The sequence below is a fragment of the Arachis ipaensis genome, chromosome B10 (genome assembly GCF_059453495.1).
Source record: "Arachis ipaensis isolate K30076 ecotype BB chromosome B10, ASM5945349v1, whole genome shotgun sequence".
Taxonomy (NCBI): domain Eukaryota; kingdom Viridiplantae; phylum Streptophyta; class Magnoliopsida; order Fabales; family Fabaceae; genus Arachis; species Arachis ipaensis.
In genome coordinates this window covers 32,704,342-32,727,246 of record NC_142435.1, presented here as the reverse complement: position 1 = coordinate 32,727,246, position 22,905 = coordinate 32,704,342, and the positions used below count along the sequence as shown (strand labels likewise).

The 22,905-nt window shown below is 34.8% G+C and overlaps 1 protein-coding gene across 6 annotated transcripts; it reads left to right on the top strand.

Moving 5' to 3' along the window:
• Positions 1-17,234: 17,234 nt before the first annotated feature.
• Positions 17,235-21,695, top strand: LOC107623343 (protein SMAX1-LIKE 8-like). Of its 6 annotated transcripts, none has more exons than XM_016325564.3 (3): positions 17,235-18,618; positions 19,109-19,346; positions 19,739-21,695. In XM_016325564.3, exons 1-3 carry the CDS (start codon positions 17,480-17,482, stop codon positions 21,464-21,466), a joined length of 3,105 nt encoding a protein of 1,034 aa, XP_016181050.1. In that variant the 5' UTR covers positions 17,235-17,479; the 3' UTR covers positions 21,467-21,695. The 6 variants fall into 6 exon arrangements, with proteins under 6 accessions (XP_016181050.1, XP_016181048.1, XP_088363652.1 ...); XM_016325562.3 differs by having other exon boundaries at positions 17,325-18,618; positions 19,649-21,695; XM_088507526.1 differs by having other exon boundaries at positions 17,368-18,612.
• Positions 21,696-22,905: the final 1,210 nt, after the last annotated feature.

Genomic DNA, 22,905 nt, shown 5'->3' with positions numbered 1-22,905 from the left:
CTTTTGCATTTCCTTTTCTTACTATCTTGTCTGCTATTTTCAGGATGAGTCATTATAAGCAAAAATGGAAGCGGAAGAAAGAACACACAGCAACCGGTTGATCCACCAGCTAAAGGTGGCAATCCATATAGTCGTCGTACCCCCTTGCTCATCTTTGGATGCACCGAGGATGGTGCAAACTTTTAAGTGTGGGGAGGTCGTCCGACTAGTCAGCGTTTTTGGGTGACAAATTTCTGATACCAACACTTTTGCATTTCATTTTTAGGTCTTTTAGCATTCTTAGTTGCATTTTCTTACTTTGCATACATATACATAATAAGTTTAGTCAAAATAGTGAAATTTGTTTCAAGAAATTTACCTATAGGGCACCCCAATTGATTTGAGTAAAAATTTTTCACTGAACTTGCTTGAATTAAACACATATTGTGATCATGTTTTTGAGCTAAGAACACAAGCATGTGAGATTTGAGCCTAATTGCGTGGTTACATCATATAACCACTACTTTCCTTCTTGTGTGCATTATTTTTTTCCTATGATTGTAATCTTTGATTTGTTTGATTCTTTATGTCCATTATTCCTTGTATACATGCATTTATATGATTGAGGCTATTGTTTCAAATATCTCACTTACCCAAATAGCCTTACCTTTTATCTTTCATTGTTAGCCAACTTTGAGCCTAAGAAAACCCATTTGTTTATAATTTTAGTACATTACAAGTCTTAAAGCGAAAAATAATAAATGTCCTTTATTTGGATCTTTGATTAGCTTAGGCTAGTGAGTGTGTATCATTCAAGTGTGGAGAAACTTGGGACATTGGTTCAGTAAAAGGTATGTGTTGTATCTTTATTGAAGATCTTGGGAATTGGATACATACTCATGTGTTAACTAAATGTAAAACCATATGCATTGGTACTTTTGTATATACTCTATTGCAAAAAGAAAAAAAATATACATATATATATATATATATATATATATATATATATATGCAAAAAGAAAAAATATATATATAAAAAAAGGAAAAAAATAGAAAAGAAAAAAGAAAGAAAAAGAAAAGTAATAAAAAGGGGACAAAATGCCCCAAACTGAAGTCTAATAAAAATCAATGCATATGTGTGATGATCAAAAAGAGAATGCATGAGTATGTGAAAAAGTAAAGAATGGGTAGTTATGTTAGCTTTAAATTGTATAGGTTGTTATATAGGTTAGGTGGGAAGTTTACGTTAATCAAAGATTCAAATTCTAGTCCACTTAGTCATATGCATCCTACCTTGACCCTAGCCCCATTACAACCTTATGAAAAGTCCTCATGATATCTGTATGCATGCATGAAATAATTGTTGATTGTTAGATGAAAAACAAATCTTGGAAAGCATGATTAGGGGAGAACTGAGTGAATCAACCCTATACACTTGAGTGACTAGAGCGGATACACATCCAGTGAAGGTTCGATTGCTCAATTACATGTTTTCACCATGATCATCCCTTTTCTTGCAAGTTTGTATAATCTTTAATAACTCAATTCAATTTTGGTTTGGCTTGGTTGTTAATACCCTTAGCCCTTATGCTTATCTTGGTTTTCTTGGGAATTGATTTATTTTGACCAAGTAATTGCATCCATTTAGGTACTTGCATTTAGATAGTTCCATGTAAGTAGATTGCATATAGTTTAGTTGCATTGAATAAATGTTGATACCCTTTGTCTCTTTCTTGGTTTAGCATGAGGACATGCTATAGATTAAGTGTGGGGAGATTTGATGCACCACTATTTTGTGGTACATTTTATGCTTAATTGAATAGATTTTATCAATTTTTTTCACATTTATTCAATGAAATAGCATGGTTTTGTAATTCTCCCTAAATTTGTGCTTAAATGTGAAAACATGCTTTATAAGCCTTAAAATAGCTAAATTTAATTCACTTTAATTTCACTAGATGCCTTGATGTGTTTGCTAGTGAATTCAGGTTGAAAAGGCTAGAAATGGATCAAAGGAATGAAGAGAAAAGCATGCAAAGTGGAGAAATCATAGAAAATCAAGTATTTGAGATGCATTCACCGACGCGTGCGCGTACCAGACGCGCACGCGTGGATATGGAGTCGCTTGGCGATGTGTACACGTAACAGGACGCGTACACGTGGATAGTAAAATGCCAATCGACGCGTACGCGTGACCCATGCGTATGCGTCGATACTCGCACGTGACATCATTAAAGTGAAAACGTTGGGGGCGATTTCTAAGCTTCTAAGGCCCAAATCCAACTGCTTCCAGAGCCTATTACATGTAGAATTGAAGATTGGACAAAGCGGGGGCACATGCATGCGTTATGAGGAGCCTTTAGTTAGTTTTCTAGAGAGAGAAGCTCCCTTTTCTCTCTAGAATTAGGTTAGGATTAGGTTGATTCTTATTAGATTTAGGTTTAATTTCTTGTTTTCATCTACTCTTCCTTTCAATTTCTTGTTGCTACATGTTTAACTTTTTAGTCCCTTTTGTTAATTTTTTATTCTAGTCATTTTTATGTTTATACACTTTTGTCCCCTTTGAATTCAATTAATGCAATTTATATTTCATGTTCCTTTATTGTTTAATTGAGTTGTTGCTAATTCTTTGCAATTGGGTAGTGTAGATTCATAATTCTTGCACTTTTACCATGCTTTCCTTGTATGCCTTCCAAGTGTTTGATAAAATGCTTGGAAGGATGTTAGAGTAGATTTTTTCTCCTCTTGGCTTGGGTTGAGTAGTTGGAGACTCTTGAGTTATCAAACACTTTTGTTGATTGATAATTGGAAGTTGCTAGTTGACTTGAATGCCACTAAAGCTAGTCTTTCACTATGATTTGACTAGGACTTGTGGACTCAAGTTGATTACATCCACTTGAATTTCCTTCATAGTTAGAGGTTAACTAAGTGGAGCAATAGACAATTCTTGTTACAATTGATGATGATAATGGGGATAGGACTTCTAGTTCTCATCCATTGCCAAGAGCTTTCATAGTTATTAGTTTATTTCTTTTGCTATTTATATTTCTTGTCTCTTATTCAAAACCCCAAAATACTTGTCCCATAACCAATAGCAAGAACACTACCATGCAATTCCTTGAGAGACGACCCGAGGTTTAAATACTTCAATTATTATTTTTATTGGGGTTTGTACTTGTGACAAACAAATTTTTGATTGAAGAATTGTTTGTTTGTTTAGAACTATACTTGCAACGAGAATTTATTTGTGAAATTCTTTACCATCAAAATTTTCCATTCATCACTCGCACATATAGAAATGAGACCATATTCTATACGAAAATGGCATCATTTGGGACAATATAGAACCACACATTCAAAATCATAGCAATAGTAAAAGAAAGCGAGTAAAAATCTTTCAACAACCAAAATCAGATTTCTAGAATGCGAAACCCCAAATTCAAAGTTGCAATCACAAGAAACATTTCAAAACCACCATTCATTTGAAACAAACATGGATACTACCCAAAATACAGAAATGCAACAAAAGGATAATAAAGCACGAACCTTAAAGGAACGCGAAAATAGAAGGGCAATACAAACTACGAAAATTCGAACAATCCTCTCCTAAAGTTGCGAACAAAATCCTTTAAAAGTTTCAAGAAGGAGAAATCTTTATGCTGAAACAAAGTGCAAGAAAGAAGGAAGTGAAGGAAAAGAGGAAAGGGTGATAACGTTTCAGAAGCAGAAAAGGAAAGAAAGAGGGAAGAATGGAGTATTTATAAGACACTAGGGGTAAAAGTGATATTTGGTACCCCTCATTAATGATGTGCACAGAGCCCAAGGAAACCGCAACGTAACGCACGCCGTGTCATTAAGCGGCACAACGTTTCAAATTTTTTTTAAAACACGTCGAGTATCCGACCCCTTGAAGGCAGTATACCTGATGAAGGAAACTAAAGCCACAAATGCTCGAGATCGGCCTCATAAAAGCTCGAACTCAAGCAGGGATACTGTTCATACCCTGACCCAAAAGCATTAAGCCAGGCCTAAAAAGAATAAAAGTCCACCAAAAAAGGTGGCATCATCTACTTACCCGACCTCATAGAAGTCGGGCACGACAAGAGTAGTTCTACCCTACTTATCTGAATAAGTAATTGCCTCTGTAAAGATCTCCTACTATCTCTCTACTTTATCTAGAAGGGAGATCTCAACAAATTCCCAAGATAAAGGGAACAATCACCTACCCTCAAAGGTGAAACTACTTCAAAGGTGGTTATGTGTTTACTATAAATATACTAATAGAACCCGAGATATAATCAGAACACAATCTACTAAAAATCTACTTAAAGCCCTTGCTAACTTAAGTATCGGAGTCTCTTGTAGGTACCACCCTCCACCTCCTCACGAAGAACTCGGACGGCGGCACCTCGGCACCAGCGCAAGTTAGACACTGCCTCAGAAGGAGTCTGCACCTCACGTTCAGGCCCAAATCACTGTTTCAGGTAACCCTTAGAACAATATTATTCACATCATTTCCTTCAACTAAAAAAAATAGCAAAAACAAACTATAAACACTTCACAATGCAATAATATTCAAGACAATATATAATAATCATCATCATAAGGATGGTGAAATGGTACAGAGTTCTATGAAGCTTTTAGATCAAGTATTGTTCTAGTTAGAAGGAGACGGCAAAATTATATTTGACTATGATGCGAAAACTTTGGCCTAAGAAGGGATGAAAAACTTTACATTGAAGTTGGAAATGTATTACGAGCAGTTTTGGTGCTTCAAACTCAGCACCACAAGTTCTGTCTTGATATACTAGGATAGTGGTGAAATTTCAACGCCAGTAGCATATCAAGTCAAATTACCAAGTTTTCTCGGGTTTAAGTAATAGATGCTAAGCTAGAGGATTCCAAGAGTGATAAAGAGACAGAGTTCGTGCCTAGTAGCCAAATTAAGAGTAGATGTTGGGTTCTGTTCTAGGTTAGAATTAAGAGTGCATAGTATAGGGTTGGGGAGTTTGATCACTTCAAATAACATTGTTGGTATACAAGCAAAAGAGTTAGGTTACCACTAGATCCTTTGTATAACATTTTAACAAAATATGAGATTTTGGTATAAATTTGACTTTCACAATTATGTGTGCGTATTACACTTTTTATATTGGATTTTTTTTTCATTTTATTTTTTTGAATGTTTAACCATATCCTAAACTATGATTATTTGCATCTTGATAAACTTTTTTTTTGAACATTCTCTCCTTGCATTGCATTGAGGTTGCTAATAGTATGACAAGTTTTTTTTATTTCAGTTGATCGTACAAAATTGTAAAAGTGGAACAATGGAATTCTTTTGATGGCTGATACACTAAATGAGAACTCCCACATTCTTTATGTTGCTTTTGCACTAGTTAAGTCCTAAACAACATAGTGTTGGTCTTTCTTTCTTACAAAATAGAGTTAGCCTTTGCTCTATAGGAAGGGATTTTCCTCGCGCTTAAGAGATCCCAATCAATATGTACTTAATGTTGATCACTACAAAAAAGTCATCGAATATCATTGGATTTATTGACTGAATTATTAAAAAAATATTGGCAAATTATTTACTGTTAGAATTAGCGATGAACTAAATCAGATGGTAAAAACTTTTTCGATAACTATTTACCGACAGATTTTTTTTATCCACCACTAATTATCGACGGATATAAAATTTTAATTGATAAAACTCTAGAGGTTGTTATTGTCGAAAAATTTTCAACAATAACTTTAACGCTATAAATTAGATTTTCACACATTTATGATAGGCAAATTCAACGATGGTAATCTTAATTTTTTTCTAACTTTTGAATGGATATACAGAATTAATAGACAAATCCCAAATTAATCGTCAAATTTAAATTAATAAAACTCTAATAGTATTTTTAATTAAAGATATACAACTATAATCTGAAATAATAAATGTACAAAAGAAAAGTAAAACAGATAAACTACTAATATTGTCAAACAAAGTAAAACTATACCCAAATCACTACGGGTTCCGATAATCGTCGTCGTCATTGTCTCCTGATCCTACTAAATCGACGGGCTAGGTGTTGGTGTTAGTGCCTGTCATGGTGCCTGTGTAGAGGACGAGGAGCCCCTCCAACAGCGGCGCAACCACCACCGCGCATCTGGTCATAGTAGACCGCCATCTTATGTCGCATCCACTAGATCTGCTCTAGCTCCTGCCTGAGCTCCTACCATAGGAGGAATTATGTTGCTGCATCACAAGCATCCCTCTCTACCATGCGTGCGAGGAGCTTATTATACCTCTTCTCAGCTAGATACAACTAGCGTCCCTGGTCTGAAAGACTCCAAGTCAGGCTGGTGGTTGAGGTGGATGAAACCCTCAAGGTGGATGTGCGAAGGTTGCTGGAGAATAAGAACGATCTTAGCCTTTAGACATGATTCTTATACGGCTCGGATGCGGTCTGGTGCCACACCGCATCAGGATCGATGATAGAAACAAATTGGTTATTGTCGCCCTCCCTACTCTATTGAGAATATTGGGTTGCGGCCTCCAAGCTCTGCGTGTATGATTCCTACCACATGATATGTAAATGTTATTAGGACGACAATGATATGAAAACAATTGTAAGTTATGAAATAAATTATGATGTTTATTCACATAATAATCCGCAAACCGTTGATCAGCAAATCTCTCCTTGTTCTCTTTCTGCGTGTGAGTATACTTAAAGACCTTCGCCATCGTCACCTCACGATCTAACAACTTAGACTACACATATTGAAAAAAAAAATTTAAATCATATGACAATTAATTTAAAAATCAATGATAAAATAAACTTAATACAAGTTATATACCCGCTTGGACTTTGTCTTCATGAAAGTCACTGACCTGCCAATATACTTGGACGACTTAGCCAGTGCCCTCTTAGCCTTATTTGTGGATCGGTGCACGAAACTTGAACCTCTCATCATTCTCCCAATAGGCGTAGAGGGTCTTCTTAATGTCTGTCCAGAGCCACTGACTAAGGTGGTTTCGCCTCTCATGTACGTTTTCAACTATCTCTTGAAGCTGCCTAGCCACACGGTGGTCGAAAATCTTCTTGATCATGGTATTGTGAATCTTTTTCATATAAATTTCTCATGCACAAGAAAATACTTAGCATAAGTTAAGCAAAATTAAATACATAAATGAAATAAAAGATAAAAACTAACTATAGTTTGAATAAGTAGAGATTTTACTGTCCATTTATAAAACCATTACTCTCTGGTCTCAGTAGGGATCTTCTTGTAGCTCGGCTATGGGTGGTCATACATTAGCTTGATGACATTAGTACGCTCCTGTGTACAGACATTGTTATCCGCTGCAAACCTATCAATGGAGAACTTAAGATTAGTAAACACAAATATTGTTTCATAATTTCAAAATAATTTGCATTTAAAACCAAATAAAATAGTTATGACGCGGTCAATTCATCAGGCCAAATTATCATCCTAATAACCAACTGTGATAGGACATCTTACTGGAATTCATGAGAGGATTCCGGCACTGCAGTGTCTATCACGAGAGCTGACATCGATGTAGTGGGTTGCTGAGTGGGTGGAGGTGGTGGAGGAGTCCACTCTAGTAAATCAGCAAGACAACTTCCTAGAGAAATAATTGGCGTAACATTAGGGCCAACACAATTTGAATTAGGGACCATAATGAAAAGCTGATCATGTGCATCCTATGCATGTGAGGTCCAAGAGATAGCCGAGGTAGAGGGCGATGACTAAGAAGTCCAATGGGTGGTAGTCACCCTCGCTCTACCTTAACCACGAGAGAGAGAAATTGAGAGAGAGAATTAGATATTACTCATCTTAATAAAGATATATCTTAATTTACTTTTTTTAAATACTTAGAATTCAACTAACAACACAACTTATTAATTTTTTTAAAATTTTGACAGAGTTTTGTCTATAATTAAAAACCTCCACCAAAATTAATTTTTATTTTTCACAAACTAAACACGTATTTAAATAATTTTAACAAAAATTCGCAGAGCTTTTCCTTAATTCAGAGACCTCTACCAAAAAAATTTATCAATTTTCACATAGGAAATATTTACAAATATAAATTAAAATTAATACGCATTGAAGCAAACATCAAATCCTAACTGTTCTAGTGTGCATCCCTTATTACCTCGCAATTTTTGAACAAACAAGAGTTTTGAGAAGGTGCCACTAGACAGTCTTCTTCCACTCGTCCTAAAACCCTATCCTAAAAAAGTAAGTCTATTATAAAACTTTAACAATTTAATATATTTAGAGACAGAAAATTAACCTTGATATCACAAAAAATCCATATATATTATCAGTACGAATAACCTACTATTAAAGCTACAAGACGTTCAAACAAAAACGAAAATCCTAAAATAGAAATAAAGTTTGTAAAATATAAAAATTATTAATAAAACTAATTTATCCAACTAATCTAATATTATTTAATTTTTAATTACACTAAATTAATATAATAAACCCTAATCACACATCTCATTAAAAAATTTAATGGAAAATAATAAAATCCTAAACAAATAAAAAATTCAACTCTAAATTACTTTAGTTTCAACTATAAAGTAAATCCTAAACTAATTTATCCAACTAAATACCATAAATTATATCTTACTTAACCTAATATTATTTAATTTATAATTACACTAAATTAATGTAGCAAAACTTAATCACACATTTCATCAAAAAATGTAATCAAGAATTTAATAAAAAATTAATAAAATCCTAAAAGAATAAACAAAATTCAACTCTAAATTACTTTAGTTTCAAAAGTAAATCCTAAATTAATTTATCCAACTAATTATCATAAATTACACCCAACCTAATCTAACTTAATTTAATTTTTAATTACACTAATTAAATTAATATAATAAATTCTAATCACACATTTCATTAACAAAATTTAATCAATAATTTAATAAAGTATTTAATGAAATCCTAAACAAATAAAAATATCTTGAAAAAAACTATAAAAAAATTATCTCTGATGGTGACTGCAGGATGGTGAAAGAGTTGTAGTGACAGGAGGCAGCAATGAAACCTATGGTGGTGGAGTTAAGGTTTAGTAAATCTTAGGTGTAATATAACTAACAATCAAAAGAAAAAATGGACAACAATCTTACTTCTAGCGCGGTGGACTTCAATGACGATGACGGCGACACGGTGACAACCTCCGATGACAAGAGACACTAACAACGGCGGTGGAGTCTTTTCACAGAGACTCCAATAATAGTGACAGTAATGTGCTGATCTACGACGATCATGAGGCTAAGCGGTAGCGACGACAACTCTGTGTGGTGGTGCAGCAACCTTCTTTAATGGAAGATAGTGAGAGAGACGGGAGAGAGAAGAGAAGAGAGGGGAGGGTTTTATGTTTAAATTTTACTTCAAATTTATTGTCAGATTTACTGGCAAAAAAATTTTGACAGTAAAAATCATGCGGTTACCAAAACCATGTGTTTTATTTTATGTGTTACCGTCATATTTATTCACCGGTAAAAATCTGACAGTAACATTGACACCAAGTTTAACTAGACTCGCACTTAAATTTGCCGTCGAAATTACTGATGGATTAAGAAATACGACGGTCTATTTTTAGGGCTAGGGATGGCAACGGGTCCCCATGGGGACGGGGACATGCCCCCCGCCCCCGCCCTCAATATCTGTCCCTGTCCCCGTCCCGTTCCCACGACGGGTAACAGGGACTATGTATCCACTAGGGTCCTGGGTCTTCGCGGATATTGTGGAATTTTGTAAGAACTAATAAAAATTGAAAAAACTGAAAAAATTTGGAGAAAATTAAAGATAATCCTCAATTGTCATTACAAACATAATATCCATAGTCTTTAAAGACTTAAATAGCAATAACAAAAAAACATAAACATCCAAACATATCCATAAACAATCAAATATTACATAAACAATTAACCATATCCATAAACAACCAAACAAAGTTCATCACATCGTAAAAACATAATTAGTAGTTGCGGTATCCGTTGGGGGTTCTTGAGGTTGAGATCGAGGATCCTCTTGTGTAGTTTGAATATTAGTGCCTATAGGTTCTTTCGATGGAGTACTCTTCTCAAGAGTATTACTCAATGCATCTGAAGAAGACATTCTATAAATCATGAAATATAAATCATGAATCAGAATCACATTAATCCAAAATATAAATCATGAATCAGAAATTCAGAATCAGAATCTCATTAACCTAACTTAGAAATTCAGAATCTAATTACCCTAATTAGAAATCAGAATAAAAAATTTAGAAATTCAGAATCAGAATCTCATTAATCTAACTCAGAAATTCAGAATCTAATTACCCTAATTAGAAATCAGAATCACAAATTCAGAAATTCAGAAATCAGAACCTAATTACCCTAATTCAGAAATTCATAATCTACTTACCCTAATTAGAACTCAGAATCAGATATTCAAAAATTCAAAAATCAGAATCTAATTACCCTAAATCAGAATCAGAAATTCGGAAATTCTTGAGCCAGAAAAACCTAATTCAGAAATATAAATTCAGAAACCACAGGACTGATTTACCCGACGGAGAAAAGGGGCAGACCAGCAAAGACCAGCAATTTGGTAGACGAATGGCGAAGAGGAGAAGACGACGACCAGCGACGAGTTTGCCGCGACGTGGTGAAGACGATGACCGGTGACGACGCGACAAGGAGAAGAAGACGACGTGGCCGCGACAGTGAGCTCGAGACCTGTAGTGAGCAACCGAGCCACTCAGGGGGAGGCGCCGCCGAGGGACCCAAAGGGTGGGAGGCGGCGGCCGGCGATGTTCGGGAAGGAGACAGGAGGGTTGAGGGTTTGAACTTTGAGGAGGAGTGGAGAGGAGAGGAGACGAGACTGCGGCGCTGAGGGACCCAAAGGGTGGGAGGCGGCGGTTGGCGGTCGGCGGTGTTCGAGAAGGAGACAGGAGGGGTTGATAGTTTCAACTTTGAGGAGGAGTGGAGTGAAGAGGAAATGAGGCTCTCACTCTCGGTCTCTGAAGAAGTGAAGCATATGTGAGTATGTAACGGCTAGGGTTTCTCCAATGGCTCACATATTATTTATATATATATCGGGGGTATTTTTGTCTTTTCATATAAACGGGGATTTAACGGGTCTCCACGGGGAAAGGACCTCTACCCCCTCCCTCGTCCCGTTTATTATACGGGGCCCCGTCTCCCGTCCCCGCGGGTAGAAATTACCCTCCATACCTGCCCCCAATGGGTAAATCCCCACAGGTATCCCCTGTCGGAGACTTTTGTCATGCCTATTCAGGACAACAAAAAATTATATCAAACTGACAGTAAATTTCATGATGCGATTCAAGTCCATAGAAAGGAAGCGAACTTTGATCAATGCAGCTTACGCGGTCAATGCAAGGTCGATGGTACGTGACTTTGAGAAGAAATCTGTCACTAAAACCGATTAATATAATATATATTGGAATACAAATACATATTGAAAATTAATTAAATCACACATGTATTTATACATATATATATTAGTGGCTGATTTTAGTGACTAATTTTAGTGTACAAATATATACAATGATAAATTTTAGTATACTTATATTTAGGATAGTTACAATAACTATATAAATATTATTAAAAATAAAATATATTAAAATATAAAATATATATTAAAATAAATCAAATAATATATATACGCTAATTTGGTATGATATTTTTTATATATAACATTTTATATCGATTAATTCGGTTGATTCTCCAATTTTATGATGTGAAATCATTAAATTCGGATGTGTGTGACTAAAATCATTTGATGAGTCCAACTAGATATTGGCAAAAAGTTGGTTACAGATTTGGGTTTGCATGTTAGTACGGTTGAGAGAAGTATTTTTCTTTTCAAGTATAAATAGAAAATATTTTATATTTTGATATATTTATTGAAGTAATTTTTATTTAAATATTTGGATATAAGAAATATATAAATATATTTTTATATAAAAACTACAATTATGGTCATGAGGAAAAAAAACTTTAAAGTACTTTATTTTTGAAGGTATAATTATCTTATTATATGTTTATTTATTGATATAGAATAAAATAATTTCATAAATTTTTAATAAAACATACTAGCTACGTTATCTTTCTAATGATATTTTAATTATTAGTATTTTCTTTTAACAATAGTATGTAATATAGATAATACACTTTTCTAGATATACACACATACTTTGTGTGTGTATACATTAGTGCAAGTTTCTTTTTTTTTTTAATTTTAAAATTAAATTAAATTAGTAGATCTGACATAATAACACAATATAAGTGACCTCATTTTTGGAATATTAATAGAAAAGCTACACAAAGATTTGTATAATGATTAAGATTTTATATTTTTTAGATTTTATATTTTTTAGGTTTAATTATTTAAGTTTTTATAGTTTTATTAAATTTTTAATTAGATTTTTAAATTATAATTTTTTTTATTTAGTCCTTAATAACGTTAAACATCTAAAAAATATTAATAAATTATAAATTTACTTATATATCCATGTCTATAACTTATAATAGATTTATATTTTTTTAAGATTTTTTTTCTGGTATACTCAAATCTGTATATTTCTCTTACCATTGCATAAATAAGACAATTCATCATTAAATAGAGAGTATATGAGATGAATGGAAATTGGGAAGACAAAAAAGGTATGAAGAAATTTAACAATACCACAACAAAAACTAGATGGTTACAACACTGTCTCAATTGCAATAGCAGGTCAAGGATATTATTCGCATAGTTGTGTAAAACCTTTTCTTGTGCAACATAATAATCAAATTGAACTTGTTTGATTGCATAAAAATATTCAAGACTCATAACAACAATCCCAAACAAGAATATACTTAACAAATATCCAAACTGCTTAAGCAGAGGATCAATTTTAGGCATAAACTATAAAACAGAGGACAATTACCAATTTATTAAAAAGAATGTAAAACAAATTATTAAAAGATAATCTCAATCACCATCAAGAACTATTGCACAAAACTTACCTTAGATCTAGTGAAGAGGGCCTCATAGAAATCACGTTCAGATTTTGACAGTTGCAAATTTATTCCACCTACACAGTAGCAAATTATGAAATAACGAATGAACTCCTAAAAACCAGCACAGTTTCCTCAATAAAAGGCCTCTACTTAGAGCGTGGATGACGAGCAGCAGTTCAAGCAGCAAGGGAGGGATAGAGGAGCGGCGCGGCGAGACGCGAGCAGTGAAGCACCAGGATTACAAGTAGTGACGACAGACAAGCAATGATGGCGGACAAGCTGTGGACGAGGAAAAGGGAGACGAGCACGTGATGGACGACGACCACGCGACGGACGGCGAGAACGACGGACACCGAGAACGCGACGGACGTCGAGCAGAGGAGACACGGCGACATGGGAGCTCAGCGAAGAGTTTATGGCAAGGTGTGAGTGTGGGACAAAATACCTAGGGTTATTTTAGAATTTTAGAAATATGGAGGTGTCATCAATTGGATCTCCAACCCAAATAGTGAGTATATTTATTTTTTTAATAGAATATTCAGTTATCTCAAACGTTTTTGTCATGGTAGAAATTAAATTGAAAAAAAAATTTATGATATAGGAACCCAATTGAAAAAAAAAGTATAGGAACCTTCAGTAAAACTATAGAAACTTACAGAATAATTAAACATATTTTCTAAGTGGATATATTTGTCTTTTTAAAAATATATGGTGATAAATTTATAATATTAATCTTTTTCATATTTTTTCTCTTTTACTACCTTTGTTTCTCATAGCTTGAATAACATATTTTTTTATTTAAATTAAATTATTATATTATTTACGATATAAAACACAAAGCATTTATGGATTTGCATAACGTGCTAAATCTCGAATACTGTATATGAACATAATTATGAGCATATTTCGGGGACTGAACATCTGAGATATGATACATTACCAGTTTAAGGTATCCCGATGCACTCGGGATACAACACAGATGGAGAAACGGATACTGAATATCTGAGATATGCATGCAGAGAGACAAGAAGTCACAGTACCCAAGATACATTCATAATGAGAAATGGGGTTGCAGAATGTTGTTATTACCATCTTGGGCCACAATAATTAACAACATACCCCCGCACTTGCTGTACAAATGTGTCCCATCAACCGATACAAAAGGCTTGCGGTACTTAAATGCCTCAACACAAGGAGGGAATGCCTAAAAGACCTTATCAAGATGGCTGCTATCGCTGTTAATCATGTTGCAGTCATAATAAGGAACAACGCAATCGTGTATCGTGTTAGGAGGCATTCTTGCAAAGCTTGTAACAGCCTGGGTATCTTGTTGTACGACTCTTCCCAATCACCATAAATCTGAGCAATCGCCTTCTACTTTGTCATCCACACCTTTCGATATGATGGCTTAAAATGATAACTTTGTTGTTCTCTACTTTGTGACACTGAAATAAAAACAGAGGGATCAACATATATTATTGTCTTGATGACCTTGCAAATTAAACTACTATCTAACTGAGCATGGTCTTGAGATATGATTGGCACTAAATAGGTATATCGTCCACCAAATCTATGCACCGCCCTACAAAATTACTCATAGATCTCAGCATCTAGTATAAAACATAATCAACATATAGGCACTTAATTTCATAAAAGGTAAAGGATAAAATTTACCAGTAGTTCAAATGGTGTAGTTCTTTACTTCCATCAGACCAACATCCTTATTCCTGAACCTGTGGCCCACCCGAAACTCTACATCACAATCCGTGTTGTAATCTTCCCTGTCATCAGGGTTGAAAGGATCATCTAGCTGCATTGTGTCCAAATTTAAAGTCTGATAATGACTTGGAACTTCTGATAATTATGGAATGACCAAAGGAGGAGGTAGGAGAAACTGAGCACCCCACCAATGGGAGTCTCTGGCACATACTCATAGAAGAATCACTCTCGTTGGACGACTTGGTTTCAGTAACGTAATCCGAAATTCCGAATCACCCTCGCTGTCATCCTCTTCGACACTATTACAAGGCTGGGCGAAGTGAATTGATCTTGCATCAACGGAATTACTTCGGCCTCGAAGAGGATGGCCCACAACCACCACCCACTTCACAAACCGCAGCATACCATTCATCACATGTTGCAGCATTATCCTAGCATGTACGTCGAACATTAGCTTTACATGCTGATCAGCTTCGAGCCATAATAACTTGTTAGTAAATCCACCATTTGGAAGCGCTGGTAAAAATCTATATGCAATACGTCCAACCTCCTTGGAACCTAATGTCCCCATGTTGCTTAGTATGACAGTCTTTAGTGCATGTAGAGAATCAACATGGCAAGTGCGCAACATCAAAGTTGAATCAAACTCAAAAATCATTCATTTCTCACTATTTTTTATTATTCCATTGGGATAAATTACAACAAAGAGGAATGGATTATTATCTATGATTACGAAAAAAGGATAAAGACAGTGAATAAAGATATGGATGTAGTGTAAGTAATGGTTGAGCTAAAAAGTTTCTTATATAGAGTTTTGAGCTAGAAAGTTTCTTATATAGAGTTTTTCTCCTAGTTATCTAGAATATAGAGACACCTATTTAATGAGACACGTATCACAGATACTGTGACCCTATTTTTTATTATGCACGCATCTCGGGTATCCTATTTCTCACTATGAATATATCCCGATTCTGTGATTATTTTTTCTCTATACATGTATCTTGGGTACTCAATACACGTTTTTTTATCTGTATCGTATCTCGGATCTTGGATGCGGATCTTGGATGCATCCAAGATACGTTAAACAAGTAATGTATCATGTTTCAGATATTCAGTCTCTAGAATATACTCGTAATTACGTTTGGGTCACAATATTTTAGATGTGATACGTTATGTAAATTCGTAAATGCTTTGTGTTTTATGAATTTTCGTAAATAATATATATTTAATTTAAATAAAAAATCGCTTGAATAACACGATAATAAAATAAATTTTATAATAATTTATATAGTGGAGTTAAAATTAATAATATATAGAAAAAACAATATTATTATTATGTATTACCGAAAAAGAATCTAAATTCTAGTGAGGATACCTGCCTCACCAAACTATACACGGATCTGTTCTTGTCTACTAGTACATGAAAATTAAATTTATTTAAAAATATATAGAAGATAAAAATAAAAATAAATAATATGAGAAGAATCGTATTTATTCTATACAATAAATAAGGATTTCCGATGTTATACCGTTGTCATTGAAAGAGATCGAGAGGAAAGGAAAGAATCTATGCGCAATACTCATGGCTCATGAGTCATGACTCACTCATAACTAAGTCACAGACTCCTCAGTGAAATCTCACTCACACTCACCCTGGCCCCTGGGTGCCTCGGACCCACCATTTTCACCCACATACATACCCTTCCTTTTTTCTCACTCCACCATTATTATATACATTTATTTATTAATTATTATTCTTTTTCTTTTCTATTTCTCATTTTCATTTGATAGTTGATACCACAAGAAATTAAGAAATAAAATTATATGTGATTTTGAAATCATATTATTAATAATCTCTAACTCATAAATTAAAATTTTCAAACGTTGTATAAATAAATAAGTTAGTAACAAATTCTACATTTAAAAAGTAAACAAACATGACAAATAAAAAAAAAAGAGAAAAAATATGAGTATACTTGCACAAGCTGAAGGCACTCACTCTCACCACCCAACACACAACACATAATCCCTTTTCTTAAATTTCCCAAGCCTCCCCACACACCCATGACCCAACTGTTGTTTTTCCTTATTCAGCAAAAAATATTTCACCCCACTCACAGTCTCACACACTCCCTCCCTTCCATCATTATTATTCCATTTCACCCGCTTTCTCTTCCACTCTGATCAATAGTACTACTAAAGACTAAACATCTGAATTGATTTTTAAGTTATTTTATTTTAAACGATACACTTTAATTTTTAATAAATTACAAATTACAGATTTTTATTATGTTAAGTCTTTTTAAATTTATTTTTGTCGAAAAAATTGATTCCTCTGGTATTTAAAAAGTTTAATTTATTTTATAATAATATTTTTAAAATTTAATTTTGTTATACTAATATAATCGTAAAATTATATTTATTTTTTATGACAATATAAAAAAAGTATTATTTTAAATAATGTAATGAATATAATTGAATGCATATGAAAAATTACTTTATATTAATTGTATATTAAAATTAAATTTAATAAAAAATTATTATAATCAAATATTTGGATTAAAAATTGTTAAGGATTAATTTGAGTGTGTTAGTAAATGAATAAATAAATAAATAAATCGCTCCCTTCACTCCAAACGCAAAGAGAGGAGGAAGCAAGAGAGTCACAACTCACGTCCAAGATTCTTTTGATTTTGATTTTGTTGTATGATATTGAGGCTACCAAGATGCCAACCCCGGTGGCAGCAGCCCGGCAATGCCTAACACCAGAGGCTGCCCGCGCCCTCGACGAGGCGGTGTCCGTTGCCCGCCGTCGCGGCCACGCCCAAACCACCTCTCTCCACGCCATCTCCGCCCTCCTCTCCCTCCCCTCCTCCTCCCTCCTCCGCGACGCATGCTGCCGCGCCCGCAACTCCGCCTACTCGCCGCGCCTTCAGTTCAAGGCCCTCGACCTCTGCCTCTCCGTGTCCCTCGACCGCTCCCCTTCCTCCAACCCATCCACTGACCCGCCCGTCTCCAACTCCCTCATGGCAGCCATCAAGCGGTCTCAGGCCAATCAGCGCCGACACCCTGACACGTTCCATAACCAACTCTTGTTCCAAAGTAACCACTCTAACAACCTCCAACAAACTCAGCAACCGTTTTCTGTTTCGTCGGTTAAAGTTGAGCTGCAGCATTTGGTGATATCGATTCTTGATGACCCGGTTGTCAGTCGGGTTTTCGCTGAAGCGGGTTTCCGGAGCTCCGAAATTAAGCTCGCGATACTCAGGCCCTTGCCGCAGCTTTTTCGCTACTCGAGATCGCGTGGGCCGCCGGTTTTTCTATGTAACTTGCCGGAACAAGGCCGCCGGGGAGGGTTTTTCGGGTTCCCGTTTTCCGGCCGCGGAGACGGAGGGGAGGAGGAGAGTTTCAGGAGGATTGGGGAGGTTCTGGTGAGAAGCAAGGGGAGGAACCCGGTGCTGCTTGGCGCGTGTGCTGGCGAGGCGATGCGGCAGTTCGTGGAGGCGGTGGAGAAGCGGAGGGAGGGGGTGCTGCCGGTGGAGCTGGTAGGGTTGAGGATTGTGTCCGGGATTAGGGAAGCGGAGGAGGTGGCGGAGAAGGGCGTGGGGCCAGGAGTGGTGGTGAATTTGGGGGACTTGAAGGGTTTTGTGGCGGAGGAGGAGAATAACGGCGGTGAAGAGGGTGTTCTTGGGGAACTGGGGCGGTTGTTGAAGGTTCATAGTGAGAGGGTATGGTTGATTGGTTTTGCTGGGAGCTATGAGTCTTACTTAAAATTTGTTGGAAGGTTTCCTTTTGTCGAGAAAGATTGGGATTTGCAGCTTCTTCCCATTACTTCTCTTCAATCTTGCCAGAGACCAAGGTCCAGGTGATTTTTTTCCTCAATGAATATCTTCTTCTATTTATTCATGTAACTCTCAACTTCTCCAAAGTAGTTGTTTACTGTCAGAACTTTTCAACAAAGGAGATTAAATATTAATTCTTTTATTCATCATGTGCATGCTTCGAGTAGTTTCGGTTGTTGTTTCTTTTTTTTTTTTTTAAATTTTTTTATTAAGAATTTTCATAGATGAGTCTTTTAATATTTTGGATTAAATGTTTTTCAGTTCTTTAACTTAATGAAGCGGGTCTATATACAAACATACCACCATAATTCTTTTTTGATAAAAACTCTGAATTTAAGGATGAGCGGAATATTATTATAGAAGACTTATAGATAGATTGTCATGATCAATTAAATAATAAATGGATAGATGTGAATTCATTTTTATTCGTATGATAAACTAATAAGTAATAACTAGTTCTATAGATGGATTTTCATTTTCATTTAATCTCATGTATATTTTGTTGTTTGACAGTTTAATGGATTCATTTGTACCATTTGGTGGATTTTTCTCTTCCCCTTCCGATTTGAAAAGTCCACTACCTGGCTGTATTCCCAATCTCAGGCACCGTCAAAACAGCGAAAGGTGTGAACAAGAAGTGCCTGCTCCAAAGGAAAGATTTTCTTCTTTGGCTGTTGAACCATGTCAATCTAACTATCAGCCATGGCTACAGATTGCAGAAATCAATGCAGCAAAAGGATTGAATGCTAAGGTGCGTACTGAGTACTGTATAGCAGTCGGATAAATGTCAGTTAAAATGAGCAAAAAATTTGGTTATATAAAAGGGATAAAAAATTTGGCGATATAAAAGAGCATTTTGATTAAGTATAATCTTCACCAATCTTAAAACAATGAATATTAAAAGATATACAAATTAGATTTTTGGAAAAGATTTTGGTTACTTAATAAAAAAAATTTGCAATTGTTTTTTTTAAACGAATTATTTGATTTTTATCGATGAATTTTTTCTCATTTTGTTTATGTAAAAAATATTTTCTTTTCCATTCAGTACAGACCAAAAAGGATGATTTTCTTTTATTCGATGGTGGTAAATCCATGCCAACTCATAAGAACATGGATAATGTTTACTATCATCTGCGCCAGGGATTTTCCGAAGCAAATTCTTGTCCGAATGTTATGGGTTTTCTTTGTACTAAAGATAAAAAGAAAGATGCTGAAAATCGTGACAGCAAAGTTACAGACAATTCTCCTGTTGAAGTCATCGATCTAAACTCGGAAGTTCCAGCCAATTTGCAAATTCTGTCTACATCACTACCAACCAGTTCTTTTTCTTTGGCCTTCAAGGAAATGCAGGGGAAGCATACTTCGAAACCTATGTTCCAAAAAGCGGAAGATCTCGACTCAGCTGACCTGAGATCATGCAACATCTCCAATTCAAGTGTGTGCGATGGTAGTGAAATGTCTCCAACTTCAGTTAATTCTGTAACCACAGATCTGGGTTTAGGACTATGTTCTTCTCCTACCAGCAATAAATTTAAGAAACCTATTGACGAATATTCAATGGGTCCTCCAAAGCAAATTGGGAGTCAATTTTCTTCCAACTTCAATTTGGCTGATGGGAATATCTTGAAACATATGTCACAGTCTTCTTCCTGCTTAAGTTTCGACCATGTTAGACAAGTTGATGCTAGAAATCCCAAAAGCCTTTTTGAAGTTCTATCGAAGGAGGTAACCTGGCAAGACGAAGCATTACATGCTATCGTCAAAGCAATAGTTTGCAGTTCAACAAAAAGGATTAGACAATGTGGAGCAATTCAACGAGGTGATTTATGGATGAATTTTGTGGGACCTGATAGGCACGGCAAAAAGAAAGTAGCCGTTGCTTTAGCTGAGATTTTGTATGGAAGTCGGGACAGCTTTATTTGTATGGATCTAGGTTCCAAAGAAATGAGAGCATGCAATGCTGTTAAATTTAGGGGGAAGACTACTCTTGATTTTATTGTGGGGGAGTTTTGCAAGAAAACTTTGTCTGTGGTTTTTCTTGAAAATGTAGATAAGGCAGATGGAGTAACTCAAAGCAGTTTGTTGCAAGCCATCAGGACGGGGAAAATAACAGACTCGCACGGACGAGAAATCGGATTAAACAATGCCACATTTGTGACTTCGTTTTTAAATTATAAAGATAGTTTGACCTTAACAGAAGAACCTTCCAACTATCCTGAGGAAAGGATACTAATGGCAAAAAGAGGAGCTATCAAGATCAAAGTTGAACATGCCATTGGAGACATCATATCTAACAGATTGAGAGATGTTATGCCAAATCTAATTTTTGTAAATAAACGAAAATTGATTGGTGATAATGAATTTCACCACGATCGACATTTAATCTCAGATGTGCCTAAAAGGGCACATATAGCATCAAATTGGCTTTTGGATTTGAATCTTCCAGCTGAAGAGAGTGAATCGCAACAAATGGACATTGAAAATTCCAAACATGTCTCAACTGGGAACAACCAAAACATTTGGTTGCAAGATTTGTGTGATCAAGCTTACCAAACAGTTGTTTTCAAACCTTTCGATTTTGATGCGCTGGAAGATAGAGTGTTAAAAGTAATTAGAAGTAACTTCAACAAGATTCTTGGATCAGAATGTGTCTTACAAATTCAGTCAGAAGTCATTGACCAGTTGCTAGCAGCAGCATATGTCTTGGACCAGGATACAGTGGTGAAGTGGGTGGAGCAAGTTCTGAGCGAAGGATTCCTTGAAGTACAGAGAAGGTGCAACCCCACAGCTAGTTCAATTGTGAAACTTGCTTCATATCAAGATCAAGCTTTAAGTGTATACCTTCCACCAACAATACTTTTGGATTGAAACTACTACCAGAAAATGTTGGCTTTTCTGTATTTGGCTGTATAATTTAGCAGTAATACATAGTGAAAACTACTTTTAGCCTTTACTGCTTCCTGTTATTTTTGATGGATTTATATTTGTGTAGGTGGTGGTGGTTGTAGCTTATAATATGTAATCTGGAACTGGTATTCTGTGTGGTTATTATTATTGCGTTTGCATGTTAAAACTTAGTATCTTTGCTTTAGTGAAAGTTAAAAAGCAGTGGTTAGTCCATTGAGTAATATATATATACTGAATTACTGATGAATAAATTTAGATAAAAAATTAAGAGGATTTTGTATGTTTTGTGATTTGATAAAGAAATTTTACAGTTGGAATTGAGTCATTATATTTATAATTTAATTTTGATGCATTATCAATGTAAAATTGTTTTTATACGTGTATCCAATCACATAAGATTATATTACCAAAAATAATTTTTTTTATATTAATTACGTGAATAATCAACTAAGAGAATGACTGTAATTACACGACCTTATAAAACGTTTTATACTGTCGATACATCAAAATTAAACGTTTTATTAATCAACCGTAAATTAAATTTAAGAGACATGAAGCAGTAGAGTAGAGTGGCGGACGAAACTTTGATTTAATAAAATTGTAGGTGATATATGTATGAGTTGCTTGTTTTATTTTATGTGTAGGCAAATTTTATGTGTCTTGGTTGTTGAGTCTTTGTGGTATAATTGTTGTGCTTTGACAAAATCTTGTGATTTTTGGTCTATTCTTAATAATAATGCCAAAAGAGATAGACTGCGAATCAAAAGATATTTCTTTCTTGTTTTGGGTACGAACGATCTAAAAACAAATTATTCACCTAATTTCACGTAGCCAATGAAATCAAGGAAAAAAAATTATAGATAAAATATATATTTTGTCTTTAATATTTATATTTTTTTAAATATTATTAACATTAAGAATAAAATTGAGATAAATTAAATATTAAAAATAATTTAAAAAAATCACAAATATCGGCAAAAAAATATATTTTATCCAAAAATTATTAATAGAGTTAGAAAGAAAATGTGATATGAAAAAAGCATATACAATGCACATTTTCTATCATTTTTAGTAACATGTTGATATTTTTATTTCGGAAAAGCTTTACATCCATGTAAAAATTATATAGATGTTATCCAAGTATCTTCCATTGCACGCGTTTTACACTCGTTTGTTTTACACGCGCCTCATATAACGTATATAACGTAATCCTTCTTTTGCGTGATCAACCTTTCTCAACGTAAACTTTTCTCAACGTAAACCTTATTCTCTTCTCGCGTTTTCTTTCTTCTTCTTCTTATTCTCTGTTCGCGTTCTTCTTCTTGTTCTTCTTCGTCTTCTTCCTCTTCTCCTTCTTCTTCTTCAATCTAATTAAATTCGTTGTTCTCTTCTATTCGCGT

What these genes read in the sequence shown, in the direction of transcription:
- LOC107623343 (XM_016325562.3), top strand. Translation starts at nt 17,480, where the DNA reads ATGCCAACCCCGGTGGCAGCAGCCCGGCAATGCCTAACACCAGAGGCT. An exon ending in TGCCAGAGACCAAGGTCCAG is followed by an intron (nt 18,619 to 19,108) that starts GTGATTTTTTTC and finishes GTTGTTTGACAG; the next exon opens with TTTAATGGATTCATTTGTAC. An exon ending in CAAAAGGATTGAATGCTAAG is followed by an intron (nt 19,347 to 19,648) that starts GTGCGTACTGAG and finishes CATTCAGTACAG; the next exon opens with ACCAAAAAGGATGATTTTCT.